Source organism: Oenanthe melanoleuca, chromosome 27, assembly GCF_029582105.1.
Source record: "Oenanthe melanoleuca isolate GR-GAL-2019-014 chromosome 27, OMel1.0, whole genome shotgun sequence".
Classification (NCBI taxonomy): domain Eukaryota; kingdom Metazoa; phylum Chordata; class Aves; order Passeriformes; family Muscicapidae; genus Oenanthe; species Oenanthe melanoleuca.
Window position 1 is genome coordinate 5297850 of NC_079360.1, and position 14760 is coordinate 5312609.

The window sequence follows — 14760 nt, forward strand, 5'->3', positions numbered from 1 at the left end:
ATTCCAAACTTTTCCTGACAAAATTCCAAGGAAAATTGGGAAAAAAACCCAAATCTGGCTCCTTTCATCCCAAATTTTTTTTGGGAATAAAAGCTCAGAGCTCCCCCTCTGCCCCAGGGGGGATCCCACATTCCCAAATCCCAAATATTTGGGATGGGGAGGAGTCATGGGGTGATGGGATTGGGGGAAAACAGCACCAAAATTGGCTTTTTTTGGGATTGGTTTGGGTTATTTTTTGTTGAATGTTTTGTCCAAAAATTGGCTTTTCCTGAATTAAAAAAGAAAAAAAAAAAAAAAAAAAGAAAAAAAAGGGAAATAAATGAGATTTAACTATAAATAAAAGGGATTTTAGCAGAAAAAATTGGGATTTCACAAAAAAAAAAAAATAAAAAGGATTTTACTAAAAATATTGGGATTTCAACCAAAAAAAGAGAGAGAGATTTTAACTGAAAAATTTGGATTAAAAAAATTAAAAAGGAATTCACAAAAAAAAAAAGGGATTTGACCCCCAAAAAAAGGGATTTCACCCTGTGAAGGTTCTGGAGCAGGGAGAGGCCGAGCCCTGGGGGAATTCTCCTCTCCCTCCTCCCTGTGCGTTGTAGGGAATAAAAATCGGTTCCCACTTAATTTCTCTCCCTCCTCCTCCATTTTTAAAAACGATTTTTTAATATTTTTAAGCTTTTTTTTCCTCCTTTTTTAAGAATTATTTTTTCCTTGTTTTAATAAATTTTTCTTCTCTTTTAAATTACTTTTTTCCTTTTTTTAAAATTATTTTTTCCTTTTTTTAAAATTATTTTTTCCTTTTTTTAAAATTATTTTTTCCTTTTTAAAATTATTATTTCCTTTTTAAAATTATTTTTTCCTTTTTTTAAAATTCATTTTTTCCTTTTTAAAATTCTTTTTTCCTTTTTTAAATTTTTTTTTTTTTCCTTTTTAAAAATTCCCCCCCTCCCTTTTTTTTTTTTTTTTAATAATTCTTTTTTCCTTTTTTTAAAATTAATTTTTAAAAATTAATTTCCTCCTTTAATTACTTTTTTTCCCTCGGTAAAACGGAGGCAAAAAAAATTTCTCTTTTAAAATAATTTTTTTTATGTTTGGTTTTTTTTTTTAAATTTTATTTTTTATTTTAAATTTCACAGCACCATAGTGGAGAAGATGGATTAACACCATCCCCCTGGAATTCCTTGGGATTTTTAGAATTTTTTTTTTATCAAATATAGAAAAAAATTCTCTTTATGGCTTCTGAGAGTGTGAAAATAAAACCAGCACAAAAACCCCTTTTTTTAAACCCCACTTTGCATAGAAAACGCTGCCCAGGAATAGAAAAATTCCCAAAAATCCAAAAAAAATTGGATTTGGTTGGATCTGATTGGGAAAATCCTCTCAGCCAGCGCTGGGTCCAAGTTTGGTTTTCATTCCTTGAAATCCATGGAAAAAAATTGAAAAAATTGAGAAAAAAAAATAAAAAAAATAAAAAAGGAAAAAAAAAAAAAAAAAGAAAAGGAAATAAATTCAAGTTTTTCCCGCTGGGAAAATCAAATTTGGAATTTTCCCGGATTTTTTTCTATTTTTTTTTTTTTTGGGAGAGCAACGATGCCTGAGAGCTGAAATTCCTCAAGTGGTTGGGAAAAAGCCCCAAAATTCCACCAAAATATCAAAAAAATAAGGAAGCTGCTGCCATCTTTTCCACTAGGTCCAGAATTCTTCCATGAAAAAAAACAAAAAACAAAAAATTCCAAAAAAATTCTCTTTTTTTTTTCTCTTTTTCATTAAAAAAATAAAATCTTCCCCGTTAGCACCTCTTATATAAAATATCAGCAAAAAGCCCCTCCCCAAAAAACCCCAAAATAAAGTGAAAACAACCCAAAAATTCAGAATATTCCATAGCTGAGGTAATCGCACCTGAGGTAGCTTTTTTTGAGCTTTTTTTGTGGTTTTTTGTCATTCCCGGTTTTTTTTTTTTTTTTAATTCCCTGGAACTGCAGAATTCCAGGAAATTCCCCTTCCCCAAAGCTGCTTTTCCTGCTGTTCCAAGAGGATTTTTTGGGGGGATTTTTCCCCCCAAAATTCCTGCTGGGAAGGGCTGGGCTCCGTTCACGGGTTTGTCCCAAATTCCCGATTTTTTTGATCCCTAAAAAAAAAACTTGGGGAGCTTCCCAAGTTTCCTCCCATCATCCTGCCTCTCCAAATTCATCCCAATTTTGGTTTTTTTATCCCAAATTCCCATTTTTTAACCTCTGGGAATCCTCCAATCTCCCTCCAAATCCATCCCAATTTCCCTTTTTTTTCCCAAATTCCCACTTTTTCACATCCCAAATTTCCTTCTGCCATCCCTGCCTCTCCAAATCCATCCCAAATTTCCTTTTTTCTCCCAAATTCCCGATTTTTTCCCCGCTCCCAGTTTTTCTTCCACTTCCCCCTCTCCAAATCCATCCCATTTTCCTTCCCCGCTCTCCCCTTCTCATTTTTTGGGGGAGAAAAAGTTGGAAAATTCCCGTTTTGGGGGAATTTCCGGAGCCCAGCCCTCGCCTTGGTGGGAAGCGATTCCCAGTCTCCATCCCCAGTCTCCATTCCCAGCATTCCCAGTCTCCATTCCCAGCATTCCCAGTCTCCACTCCCAGCATTCCCAATCTCCACTCCCAGCATTCCCAGTCTCCATTCCCAGCATTCCCAGTCTCCATTCCCAGCATTCCCAATCTCCACTCCCAGCATTCCCAGTCTCCACTCCCAGCATTCCCAGTCTCCACTCCCAGCATTCCCAGTCTCCATTCCCAGCATTCCCAATCTCTGTTCCCGATCCCTGTCCATCCCCAATCTCCATCTCCAATCTCCAATCCCAATCTTCATCCCCAGTCCATCCCCAGTCTCCATTCCCAGTATTCCCAATCTCCATTCCCTGTCCATTCCCAATCTCCATTCCCAGCATTCCCAATCCCTGTCTATTCCCAATCTCTATCCCCGATTTCCATTCCCAATCTCCATCCCTAATCTCAATTCCCAGTCTCCATTCCCAATCTCAATTCCCAGTCTCCATTCCCAGCATTCCCAATCTCAATTCCCAGTCTCCATTCCCATCTCCGTTCCCGGCATTCCCGATCCCAGTCCATTCCCAGTCCATCCCCAATCTCCATTCCCAGTCCATTCCCATCTCCATTCCCAATCTCCAGCCCCAGTCTCCATTCCCAAACTCAATTCCCAGCATCCCCAATCTCCATTCCCAGTCCATCCCCAATCTCCGTTACCGACATTCCCGTTCCCAGCGTTCCTGATCCCAGTCCATTCCCAGTCTCCATTCCCAATCTCTAGCCCCAATCTCCATTCCCAGTCCATTCCCAATCTCCATTCCCAGTCCATTCCCATCTCCAATCCCAGCATTCTCGATCCCAGTCCGATCCCAGTCCATTCCCAGTCCATTCCCATCTCCGATCCTGCCATTCCCGATCCCAGTCTGATCCCAGTCCGATCCCAGTCCATTCCCAGTCCATTCCCAGTCCATTCCCATCTCCGATCCCGGCATTCCCGATCCCAGTCCCTTCCCGGCGCTTGCTGTTCCCAGGCTCTCCCGGCCGCTCCGGCCGCGCCGTGTGCTCCTTCTCCCGGGATTTGGGATCCGGGGGGTCCCTATTTCCTCCGGGATTGGCTCTGCCCGCTCTGCCCCTTCTGCTGCTGCTGCTTCACCTGCGCCAGGATGTCGCGGATCTTGCGCTGCGCCATCTGGGAATGAGAGCCGGGAACGCCGGGATTCAACCCGGGAACGGCGGGATTCAACCCGGGAACGCCGGGATTCAACCCGGGAATGCCGGGATTCAACCCAGGAATGGCGGGATTAAACACGGGAACTCCGGGATTCAACCCGGGAATGCCGGGATTCAACCCAGGAATGGCGGGATTAAACACGGGAACGCCGGGATTCAACCCGGGAACGGCGGGATTCAACCCGGGAATGCCGGGATTCAATTTGGGAATGTCGGGATTCAACCCAGAAATGGTGGGATTCAATTTGGGAATGGCAGGATTCAACCTGGGAATGTCGGGATTAAACACAGGAATGTCAGGATTCAACCCAGGAACGCCAAGATTCAACCCGGGAATGTCGGGATTCAACCCAGGAATGTCGGGATTCAACCCGGGAACTCCGAGATTCAACCCGGGAATGTCGGGATTAAACACGGGAATGGCGGGATTCAGCACGGGAATGTCGGGATTCAACATGGAAATGTCGGGATGCAAGACGGGAACGTGGGGATTCAACCCGGGAATGTCGGGATTCAATTTGGGAATGGCAGGATTCAACCCAGGAATGGCGGGATTCAATTTGGGAATGCTGGGATTCAGTTTGGGAATGGCGGGATTCAACCTGGGAATGCCAGGATTAAACACGGGAATGGCGGGATTCAACCCGGGAATGTCGGGATTCAATTTGGGAATGGCGGGATTCAACCCAGGAATGTCGGGATTCAGCACGGGAATGCTGGGATTCAATCTGGGAATGCCGGGATTTAACCCAGGAATCCCAAGAGTTTCAGGAATCCCAGGATTCAATCCAGGAATCCCATGAGTTCCAGGAATCCCGAGGGTTGGATTCAGGAATTTCTGGTTTCAATCCAGGAATCCCAAGGGTTTCAGGAATCCCAGGATTCAAACCCAGAATCCCCAGGGTTTCAGAAAACTTGAGGGTTTCAGGAATTTCTGGTTTCAATCCAGGAATCCCAGGATTAAATCCAGGAATCCCAGGAATCCCAAGGGTTTCAGGAATTTCTGGATTTAATGCAGGAATCCCAAGAGTTCCAGGAATCCCGAGGGTTTCAGGGATCCCAGACCCACCCCGTCCTCCCTGTCCCCTGTCCCCTCCATTCCCCCCGTCCCCTGTCCCCCCCTGTCCCTGTCCCTGTCCCTGTCCTCTGTCCCTGTCCCCTTTGTCCCTGTCCCCCTGTCCTGTCCCTGTCCCCTGTCCCCATCCCTGTCCCCTGTCCCTCCTGTGTCCCCCTGTCCCTGTCCCTGTCCCTGTCCCCGTCCCTGTCCCCTCCCTGTCCCTGTCCCCTGTGTCCCCTGTGTCCCCTGTCCCCGTACCTGGCTGGCGTAGAAGTGCCCGATGATTTTGACGATCACCTGCTCGTTCTCGTCGGGCGTTTGTTCCCGCGGCACCACGACCTCTGCGGCCGTCAGGTTCTGCAGCTCGTTCACCTGCGGGCAGGGGAGTCCTGGAATTCCGGCACCTTTCCGGGAATTCTGGCATTTCCCTGGGAATTCCTGGCCTTTTCCTGGGAATCCCGGCCTTCTCCCAGGAATCCCACCCCTTTTCCCAGGAATCTTGTCCCTTTTCCCAGCAATTCCATCCCTTTTCCAGGATTCCCATCCCTTTTCCGGGATTCCAACCCTTTTCTCAGCAATCCCATCCCTTTTCCAAGCAATCTCATCCCTTTTCCCAGCAATCCCATCCCTTTTCCAAGCAATCCCATCCCTTTTCCCAGAAATTCCAACTCAGGAATTCCAGCCCTTTATCCCAGCAATCCCATCCCTTTTCCCAGCAATCCCATCCCTTTCCCGGGATTCCCGTCCCTTTCCCAGCAATCCCATCCCTTTATCCCAGCAATCCCATCCCTTTTCCCAGCAATCCCATCCCCTTTTCCCAGCAATCCCATCCCTTTATCCCGGGATTCCCATTCCCTTTCCCGGGATTCCAGCCCTTTATCCCAGGATTCCCAGCCCTTTATCCCGGGATTCCCGTCCCTTTATCCCAGGATTCCCAGCCCTTTATCCCGGGATTCCCGTCCCTTTCCCAGGATTCCCAGCCCTTTATCCTGGGATTCCCATTCCCTTTCCCGGGATTCCCAGCCCTTTATCCTGGGATTCCAGCCCTTTATCCCGGGATTCCCAGCCCTTTATCCCGGGATTCCAGCCCTTTATCCCGGGATTCCCATCCCTTTTCCCGGCATTCCCGTCCCTTTATCCCGGGATTCCAGCCCTTTATCCCGGGATTCCCAGCCCTTTATCCTGGGATTCCCGCCCTTTATCCCGGGATTCCAGCCCTTTATCCCGGGATTCCCGTCCCTTTCCCAGGATTCCCAGCCCTTTATCCCGGGATTCCCGTCCCTTTCCCAGGATTCCCAGCCCTTTATCCTGGGATTCCCATTCCCTTTCCCGGGATTCCCAGCCCTTTATCCTGGGATTCCAGCCCTTTATCCCGGGATTCCCAGCCCTTTATCCCGGGATTCCAGCCCTTTATCCCGGGATCCCAGCCCTTTATCCCGGGATTCCCGTCCCTTTATCCCGGGATCCCAGCCCTTTATCCCGGGATTCCCGCCCTTTATCCCGGGATCCCAGCCCTTTATCCCGGGATTCCAGCCCTTTATCCCGGGATTCCCGTCCCTTTCCCGGGATTCCAGCCCTTTATCCCGGGATTCCCGCCCTTTATCCCGGGATCCCAGCCCTTTATCCCGGGATTCCAGCCCTTTATCCCGGGATTCCAGCCCTTTATCCCGGGATCCCAGCCCTTTATCCCGGGATTCCCGCCCTTTATCCCGGGATCTCAGCCCTTTATCCCGGGATTCCCAGCCCTTTATCCCGGGATTCCCGTCCCTTTATCCCGGGATCCCAGCCCTTTATCCCGGGATTCCCAGCCCTTTATCCCGGGATTCCCGTCCCTTTCCCGGGATTCCCGTCCCGTCCCACTCACGGTCTTGCCGCCCTTGCCGATGACGCGCCCGGCGGCCGCGGCCGGCACTCGGATGTGCGTCTCCAGCTTCACCTCCTCCTTGGGCCCGAAAAAATTCTCCTCCTTCAGCTTCCCGTAAATCCTGCCCTGAGCCTGGAGAGCGATGGAGAGTTGGGAGCGCCCCACCCCAAAATCCAGCCAAAAAATTGGGAATTTGGGAAGGGGCTTCCCGTAAATCCTGCCCTGAGCCTGGAGCGGGACGGGGAGTTGGGAGCGCCCCACCCCAAAATCCAGCCAAAAAATTGGGAATTTGGGAAGGGGCTTCCCGTAAATCCTGCCCTGAGCCTGGAGAGGGACGGGGAGTTGGGAGCGCCCCACCCCAAAATCCAGCCACAAATCTGGGCTGGGGCACCATCCCATAAAATCCCAGTTCTTTGGAATTCCAAACTCACTTAGCCTCCGGGAGCAGGGAGTGAGAAATGTCCCACCCCAAAATCCCATCCGTAAATTTGGGAGTTTGGGAAGGGGCTTCCCATAAATCCTGCCCTGAGCCTGGAGAGGGATGGAGAGTTGGGAGCGTCCCACCCCAAAATCCAGGCACAAATTTGGGAATTTGGGATGGGGCAACACCCCATAAATCCTGTCCCAAACATGGAGAGGGGTGGAGTCGGAAATGTCACACCCCAAACTCTCCATCCCAGGATTTGGGATAGGACAGCATCCCAAAAATTCCAAATTTGAAATTCCAAACTCACTTGTTCCCTAGGAGGACGGAGCCAGAAATGTCCCACCATAAAATCCAGCCCCAAATTTGGGCTGGGGCACCATCCCATAAAATCCCAGTTCTTTGGAATTCCAAACTCACTCAGCCTCTGGGAGCAGGGAGTTGGAAATGTCCCACCCCAAAATCCCATCCCTAAATTTGGGAGTTTGAGAAGGGGCTTCCCATAAATCCTGCCCTGAGCCTGGAGCGGGACGGGGAGTTGGGAGCGCCCCACCCCAAAATCCAGCCACAAATCTGGGCTGGGGCACCATCCCATAAAATCCCAGCTCTTTGGAATTCCAAACTCACTCAGCCCCAGGGAGCAGGGAGTGAGAAATGTCCCACCCCAAAATCCCATCCCTAAATTTGGGAATTTCGGAAGGGGCTTCCCATAAATCCTGCCCTGAGCCTGGAGAGGGATGGAGAGTTGGGAGCGTCCCACCCCAAAATCCAGCCAAAAAATTGGGAATTTGGGATGGGGCAACACCCCATAAATCCTGTCCCAAACATGGAGAGGGGTGGAGTTGGAAATGTCCCACCCCAAACTCTCCATCCCAGGATTTGGGATAGGACAGCATCCCATAAAATTCCAAATTTGGAATTCCAAACCCACTCAGCCTCCGGGAGCAGGGAGTTGGAAAAGTCCCACCCCAAAATCCAGCCACAAATTTGGGATGGGGCTTCCCATAAATCCTGCCCTGAGCCTGAAGAAGGGTGGAGCTGGAAATGTCACACCCCAAAAATCCATTCTCAAATTTGGGCTGAGGCACCATCCCATAAAATTCCAGTTCTTTGGAATTCCAAACTCGGCCCCTGGGAGCAGGGAGTTGGAAATGTCCCACCCAAATTCCATCCCCAAACTTGGGAAGGGGCTTCCCATAAATCCTGCCCTGAGCCTGGAGAGGGATGGAGAGTTGGGAGCGTCCCACCCCAAAATCCAGCCACAAATTTGGGAAGGGGCTTCCCATAAATCCTGCCCTGCACCTGTAGAGGGATGGAGCTGGAAATGTCCCACCCCAAAATCCATCCCCAAATTTGGGGCCCCATCCCATAAAATCCCAGCTCTTTGCCATCCCAATCCCGTTTGGCCCCCGTGAATCCCGCAATGACCCCGCTGTGGGTTGGGGGGCTCAGAATTGGGGTGTCCCCCCCCCGCCCTCCCCTCCCCCCTGCCAGGACACCCCGAGGTCCCCGGGAGGTGACAGCAGAGGGACAACCTTGAACTGCGCCTCGGGCGGGCCGGTGATGACCACCATGCGCACCTTGGAGTCCGGAGCGTCCGGGGGCGCGATCTGCAACGGGACGGCGTGAGGGACACGGGGACACGGGGACACAGGGACACGGGGACACGGGGACACGGGGACAGATTGGGGACATGGGGACAGCGGGGACAGATTGGGGACAGGGGACACGGGGACATGGGGACATGGGGACAGATTGGGGACATGGGGACACGGGGACATGGGGGCGTGGGGACACGGGGGACGTGAGGGACATAGGATGGACACGGGGACATGGGGACACGGGGACACGGGGACATGGGGACACGGGACATGGGGCATGGGGACATGGGGACACGGGACGTGGGGCACGGGGACACGGGGACACGGGGACACGGGGACACGGGGGCGTGCGGACACGGGGACATGGGGACATGGGACACGGGGACATGGGGACACGGGGACACGGGGGCGTGGGGACACGGGGACACGGGGACACGGGGACACGGGGACACGGGGGCGTGGGGACACGGGGGCGTGGGGACACGGGGGCGTGGGGACACGGGGACACGGGGACACGGGGACATGGGGGCGTGGGGACACGGGGACACGGGGACGTGGGGACACGGGGACGCAGGGACATGGGGACACGGGGTCACGGGGACACAGGGGAAGTGAGGGACATAGGATGGACACGGGGATGAACATGGATGGACATGGTGGGACATGAAAGGGACATGGGGGGACACAAGGGGACATGGGATGGACACTGGGGACAATGGGGACAGGGGGACAATGGGGGACAATGGAGACAATGGCGACAATGGGGACAGGGGGACAATAGGGACAGGGTGAAAATGGGGACAATGGGGACAAGGGAACAATGAAGACAATGGAGACAAGGTGAAAATGGAGACAATGGGGACAGGTGGACAATGGTGACAAGGACAGGGTGCCAATGGTGGCAGGGACAGGGTGCCAGTGGTGCCAATGGTGACAAGGACAGGGTGCCAATGGTGACAGGGTGCCAAGGACAGGGTGCCAATGGTGCCAGGGTGCCAATGGTGGCAGGGAGCCGCCGTCCCCACCTTGATGGAGGCGCTGGCGAAGCGCGAGAGCTGCTTGATGTGCTGCCCCTTCTTGCCGATGATGGCGCCCACGGCCTGCGCCGGGATGAACACGTGCACCGTCTCCTGCTCGGGGGGCTGCGGGGGCACGGGGCAGGGCACGGGGTCAGGGCCCAGGAGGGGCGGGGTCACTATTCGGGGTCACTGTTCGGGGTCACTGTTTGGGGTCACTGTTCGGGGTCACTGTTTGGGGTCACTATTTGGGGTCACTATTTGGGGTCACTGTTCGGGGTCACTGTTTGGGGTCACTATTTGGGGTCACTGTCTGGGGTCACTGTTCGGGGTCACTATTCGGGGTCACTGTTCGGGGTCACTATTCGGGGTCACTGTTCGGGGTCACTGTTTGGGGTCACTGTTCGGGGTCACTGTTCGGGGTCACTGTTCGGGGTCACTGTTCGGGGTCACTGTTTGGGGTCACTATTCGGGGTCACTATTCGGGGTCACTGTCTGGGGTCACTGTTCGGGGTCACTGTCTGGGGTCACTGTTCGGGGTCACTATTCGGGGTCACTATTCGGGGTCACTGTTTGGGGTCACTGTTCGGGGTCACTGTTCGGGGTCACTGTTTGGGGTCACTATTCAGGGTCACTATTCGGGGTCACTGTTCAAGGTCACTATTCGGGGTCACTGTTTGGGGTCACTATTCGGGGTCACTGTTCGGGGTCACTGTTTGGGGTCACTATTCGGGATCACTATTCGGGGTCACTATTTGGGGTCACTGTTTGGGGTCACTGTTCGGGGTCACTGTTCGGGGTCACTGTTTGGGGTCACTATTCGGGATCACTATTCGGGGTCACTATTTGGGGTCACTGTTTGGGGTCACTGTTCGGGGTCACTGTTTGGGGTCACTGTTTGGGGTCACTATTCGGGGGTCACTATTTGGGGTCACTGTTTGGGGTCACTGTTTGGGGTCACTATTCGGGGGTCACTATTTGGGGTCACTGTTTGGGGTCACTGTTTGTCCCTGAGCTGGGAGCAGGAGCTGCCAGGGGCCATCTGCCCATCCCAGGGTTTGTTTCCAGGAACGTCCCCGGCCGAGTTTGGGGTCCCCTGCCCATCAGGAACACCCCAGCCGGGTTTGGGGTCACCTGCCCATCCCAGGGTTTGTTTTCCATCAGGAATGTCCCCAGTTGGGTCTCCTGCCCATCAGGAACGTCCCCGGCCGAGTTTGGGGTCCCCTGCCCATCAGGAACGCCCCCAGCCCCAGGATTTGGGGTCCCCTGCCCATCAGGAATGTCCCCAGGCAGGTTTGGGGTCCCCTGCCCATCAGGAATGCCCCCAGCTGGTTTTGGGGTCCCCTGCCCATCCCAGGCTGTTTTTAGGAATGTCCCCAGCCGGATTTGGGGTCCCCTGCCCATCAGGAACGTCCCCAGGCAGATTTGGGGTCCCCTGCCCATCAGGAACGCCCCCAGCTGGTTTTGGGGTCCCCTGCCCATCCCAGGCTGTTTTTAGGAATGTCCCCAGCCGGATTTGGGGTCCCCTGCCCATCAGGAACGTCCCCAGCCCAGGATTTGGGGTCCCCTGCCCATCCCAGGCTGTTTTTAGGAATATCCCCAGCCCAGGATTTGGGGTCCCCTGCCCATCAGGAATGTCCCCAGGCAGGTTTGGGGTCCCCTGCCCATCAGGAATGCCCCCAGCTGGTTTTGGGGTCCCCTGCCCATCCCAGGCTGTTTTTAGGAATGTCCCCAGCCGGATTTGGGGTCCCCTGCCCATCAGGAACGTCCCCAGCCCAGGATTTGGGGTCCCCTGCCCATCAGGAACGTCCCCAGCCCAGGATTTGGGGTCCCATGCCCATCAGGAACGCCCCCAGCCCCAGGATTTGGGGTCCCATGCCCATCAGGAACGTCCCCAGCCCAGGATTTGGGGTCCCCTGCCCATCAGGAACGCCCCCAGCAGAGTTTGGGGTTCCCTGCCCATCAGGAACGCCCCCAGCTGGTTTTGGGGTCCCCTGCCCATCCCAGGCTGTTTTTAGGAATATCCCCAGCCCAGGATTTGGGGTCCCCTGCCCATCAGGAACCCCCAGGATTTGGGGGCGCTCACCAGGAAGGAGCTGTAGGGGGCAGCCCCAGAGACGCCGCTCGGGGGCGGCGGCACCGCCGGGGACGAGGACGGGAAGAGCCCGACGGCGGCCAGGTTGAGACCGGGGATCAGGTGGGACTGCAGCTGGGAGGGAGAGACGGGAATGGGGATTGGAACGGGGAAACTGGGAACTGGGAAACTGGGATTTGGGGGATTGGAACTGGGAACTGGGGGGATTGGAACTGGGAACTGGGAAACTGGGATTGGGGATTGGAACTGGGAACTGGGAATGGGGGGATTGGAACTGGGAACTGGGAATTGGGAACTGGGGATTGGAACTGGGAACTGGGAATGGGGGGATTGGAACTGGGAATGGGGGGATTGGAACTGGGAAACTGGGAATTGGGGGGATTGGAACTGGGAATGGGGGATTGGAACTGGGAACTGGGGGATTGGAACTGGGAACTGGCAATTGGGGATTGGAACGGGGAAACTGGGGATTGGAACTGGGAACTGGGGATGGGGGATTGGAACTGGGAAACTGGGAATGGGGGGATTGGAACTGGGAACTGGGAATTGGGGGGATTGGAACTGGGAAACTGGGAATGGGGGATTGGAACTGGGGAGGGAAACTGGGAATGGGGGATTGGAAATGGAAACTGGGAACTGGGGATTGGAACTGGGAAACTGGGAACTGGGGGGATTGTAACTGGGAATTGGGGGGATTGTAACTGGGGAAGGAAATTGGGAATTGGGGGATTGTAACTGGGGAAAGAAACTGGGAATGGGTGGGATTGTAACTGGGAATTGGGGGGATTGTAAGTGGGGAAAGGAAATTGGGAATTGGGGGGATTGTAAGTGGGGAAGGAAACTGGGAATTGGGAGGATTTTAACTGGGGAAGGAAATTGGGGATGGGTGGGATTGTAACAGGGCTCAGGGCAGGGATTGGGGGCTCAGGGGGCTCAGGGCAGGGATGGGGGATCAGGGGGGCTCAGGGCAGGGCTCAGGGGGGCTCAGGGCAGGGATGGGGGATCAGGGGTCTCAGGGCAGGGTTGGGGGCTCTGGGGGCTCAGGGCAGGGATCAGGGGGCTCAGGGCAGGGATGGGGGCTCAGGGGGGCTCAGGGCAGGGATGGGGGATCAGGGGGGCTCAGGGCAGGGCTCAGGGGGGCTCAGGGCAGGGATGGGGGATCAGGGGTCTCAGGGCAGGGTTGGGGGCTCTGGGGGCTCAGGGCAGGGATCAGGGGGGCTCAGGGCAGGGATGGGGGATCAGGGGGGCTCAGGGCAGGGATCAGGGGGGCTCAGGGGGCTCAGGGCAGGGATTGGGGATCAGGGGGGCTCAGGGCAGGGATCAGGGGGCTCAGGGCAGGGCTCAGGGGGCTCAGGGCAGGGATCAGGGGGCTCAGGGCAGGGATTGGGGATCAGGGGGGCTCAGGGCAGGGATGGGGGATCAGGGGGCTCAGGGCAGGGCTCAGGGGGGCTCAGGGCAGGGATGGGGGCTCAGGGGGGCTCAGGGGGGCTCAGGGCAGGGATCGGGGGGCTCAGGGCAGGGATGGGGGCTCAGGGGTGCTCAGGGCAGGGATGGGGGATCAGGGGGCTCAGGGCAGGGCTCAGGGGGGCTCAGGGCAGGGATGGGACGCTGTTTTTGGGATCCCAGCCCCGCTCACGCTCATGGCCGCCACGTCGTTCTCGTAGGCCTCGCGCACGCGGCGCATGATCTCCTGCTCGGCGCGGCAGCAGCTCTCGGCAGAGCCCTTCACCGTGATGGTGCGCTCGGGGTTGTACAGGGTCAGCTCCTGCAGCCTGGGACAGGGATGGGACAGGGTCAGAGTCAGGGACAGGGTCAGGGACAGGGTCAGGGACAGCTCCTGCAGCCTGGGACGGGGACGGGACAGGGACAGGGTCAGATCCTGCAGCCTGGGACAGGGACAGGGTCAGGGACAGGGTCAGGGACAGGGTCAGGGACATCTCCTGCAGCCTGGGACAGGGACAGGGTCAGGGACAGGGACAGGGACAGCTCCTGCAGCCTGGGGACAGGGATGGGAAATGGGGACAGGGACAGGGACAGCTCCTGCAGCCTGGGACAGGGACAGGGTCAGGGACAGGGACAGGGACAGGGTCAGGGACAGGGTCAGGGACAGCTCCTGCAGCCTGGGACGGGGATGGGACATGGGGACAGGGTCAGGGTCAGCTCCTGCAGCCTGGGACAGGGACAGGGACAGGGTCAGGGACAGCTCCTGCAGCCTGGGATGGGGATGGGACATGGGGACAGGGTCAGGGTCAGCTCCTGCAGCCTGGGACAGGGACAGGGATGGGACATGGGGACAGGGTCAGCTCCTGCAGCCTGGGACAGGGACAGGGACAGGGTCAGGGTCAGGGTCAGCTCCTGCAGCCTGGGGACAGGGATGGGAAATGGGGACAGGGACAGGGTCAGCTCCTGCAGCCTGGGACGGGGACAGGACAGGGACAGGGTCAGCTCCTGCAGCCTGGGACAGGGACAGGGACAGGGACAGGGTCAGGGTCAGCTCCTGCAGCCTGGGACAGGGACAGGGATGGGACATGGGGACAGGGTCAGCTCCTGCAGCCTGGGACAGGGACAGGGACAGGGACAGGGTCAGGGTCAGCTCCTGCAGCCTGGGACAGGGACAGGGATGGGACATGGGGACAGGGTCAGCTCCTGCAGCCTGGGACAGGGACAGGGACAGGGACAGGGACAGGGTCAGCTCCTGCAGCCTGGGACAGGGATGGGACAGGGACAGGGACAGGGTCAGCTCCTGCAGCCTGGGGACAGGGATGGGACATGGGGACAGGGTCAGCTCCTGCAGCCTGGGACAGGGATGGGACACGGGGACAGGGACACGGACACTCCCAGGGACAGGGACACACCCCTGGCTGCTGTCCCCAAAACGGAAAATCCCAGCTCTGGGCACCAAGGCGAGCAGTGCTGGGCTCTGCAGCACAGGAGGGACGGGAGGGGAC

At 55.3% G+C, this 14760-nt stretch overlaps 1 protein-coding gene across 1 annotated transcript; it reads right to left on the reverse strand.

Annotated features, from left to right (window-relative positions):
- Window positions 1-3621: 3621 nt before the first annotated feature.
- LOC130263946 (insulin-like growth factor 2 mRNA-binding protein 1) lies at window positions 3622-13586 on the reverse strand (the record flags this gene model as incomplete). Its single annotated transcript, XM_056511791.1, has 7 exons — window positions 3622-3714; window positions 5071-5184; window positions 6677-6808; window positions 8636-8710; window positions 9727-9843; window positions 11804-11926; window positions 13449-13586. Coding segments are annotated over 7 exons (792 nt in total), but the record flags the coding sequence as incomplete, so codon positions are not given.
- Between the last annotated feature and the right edge of the window lie 1174 nt (window positions 13587-14760).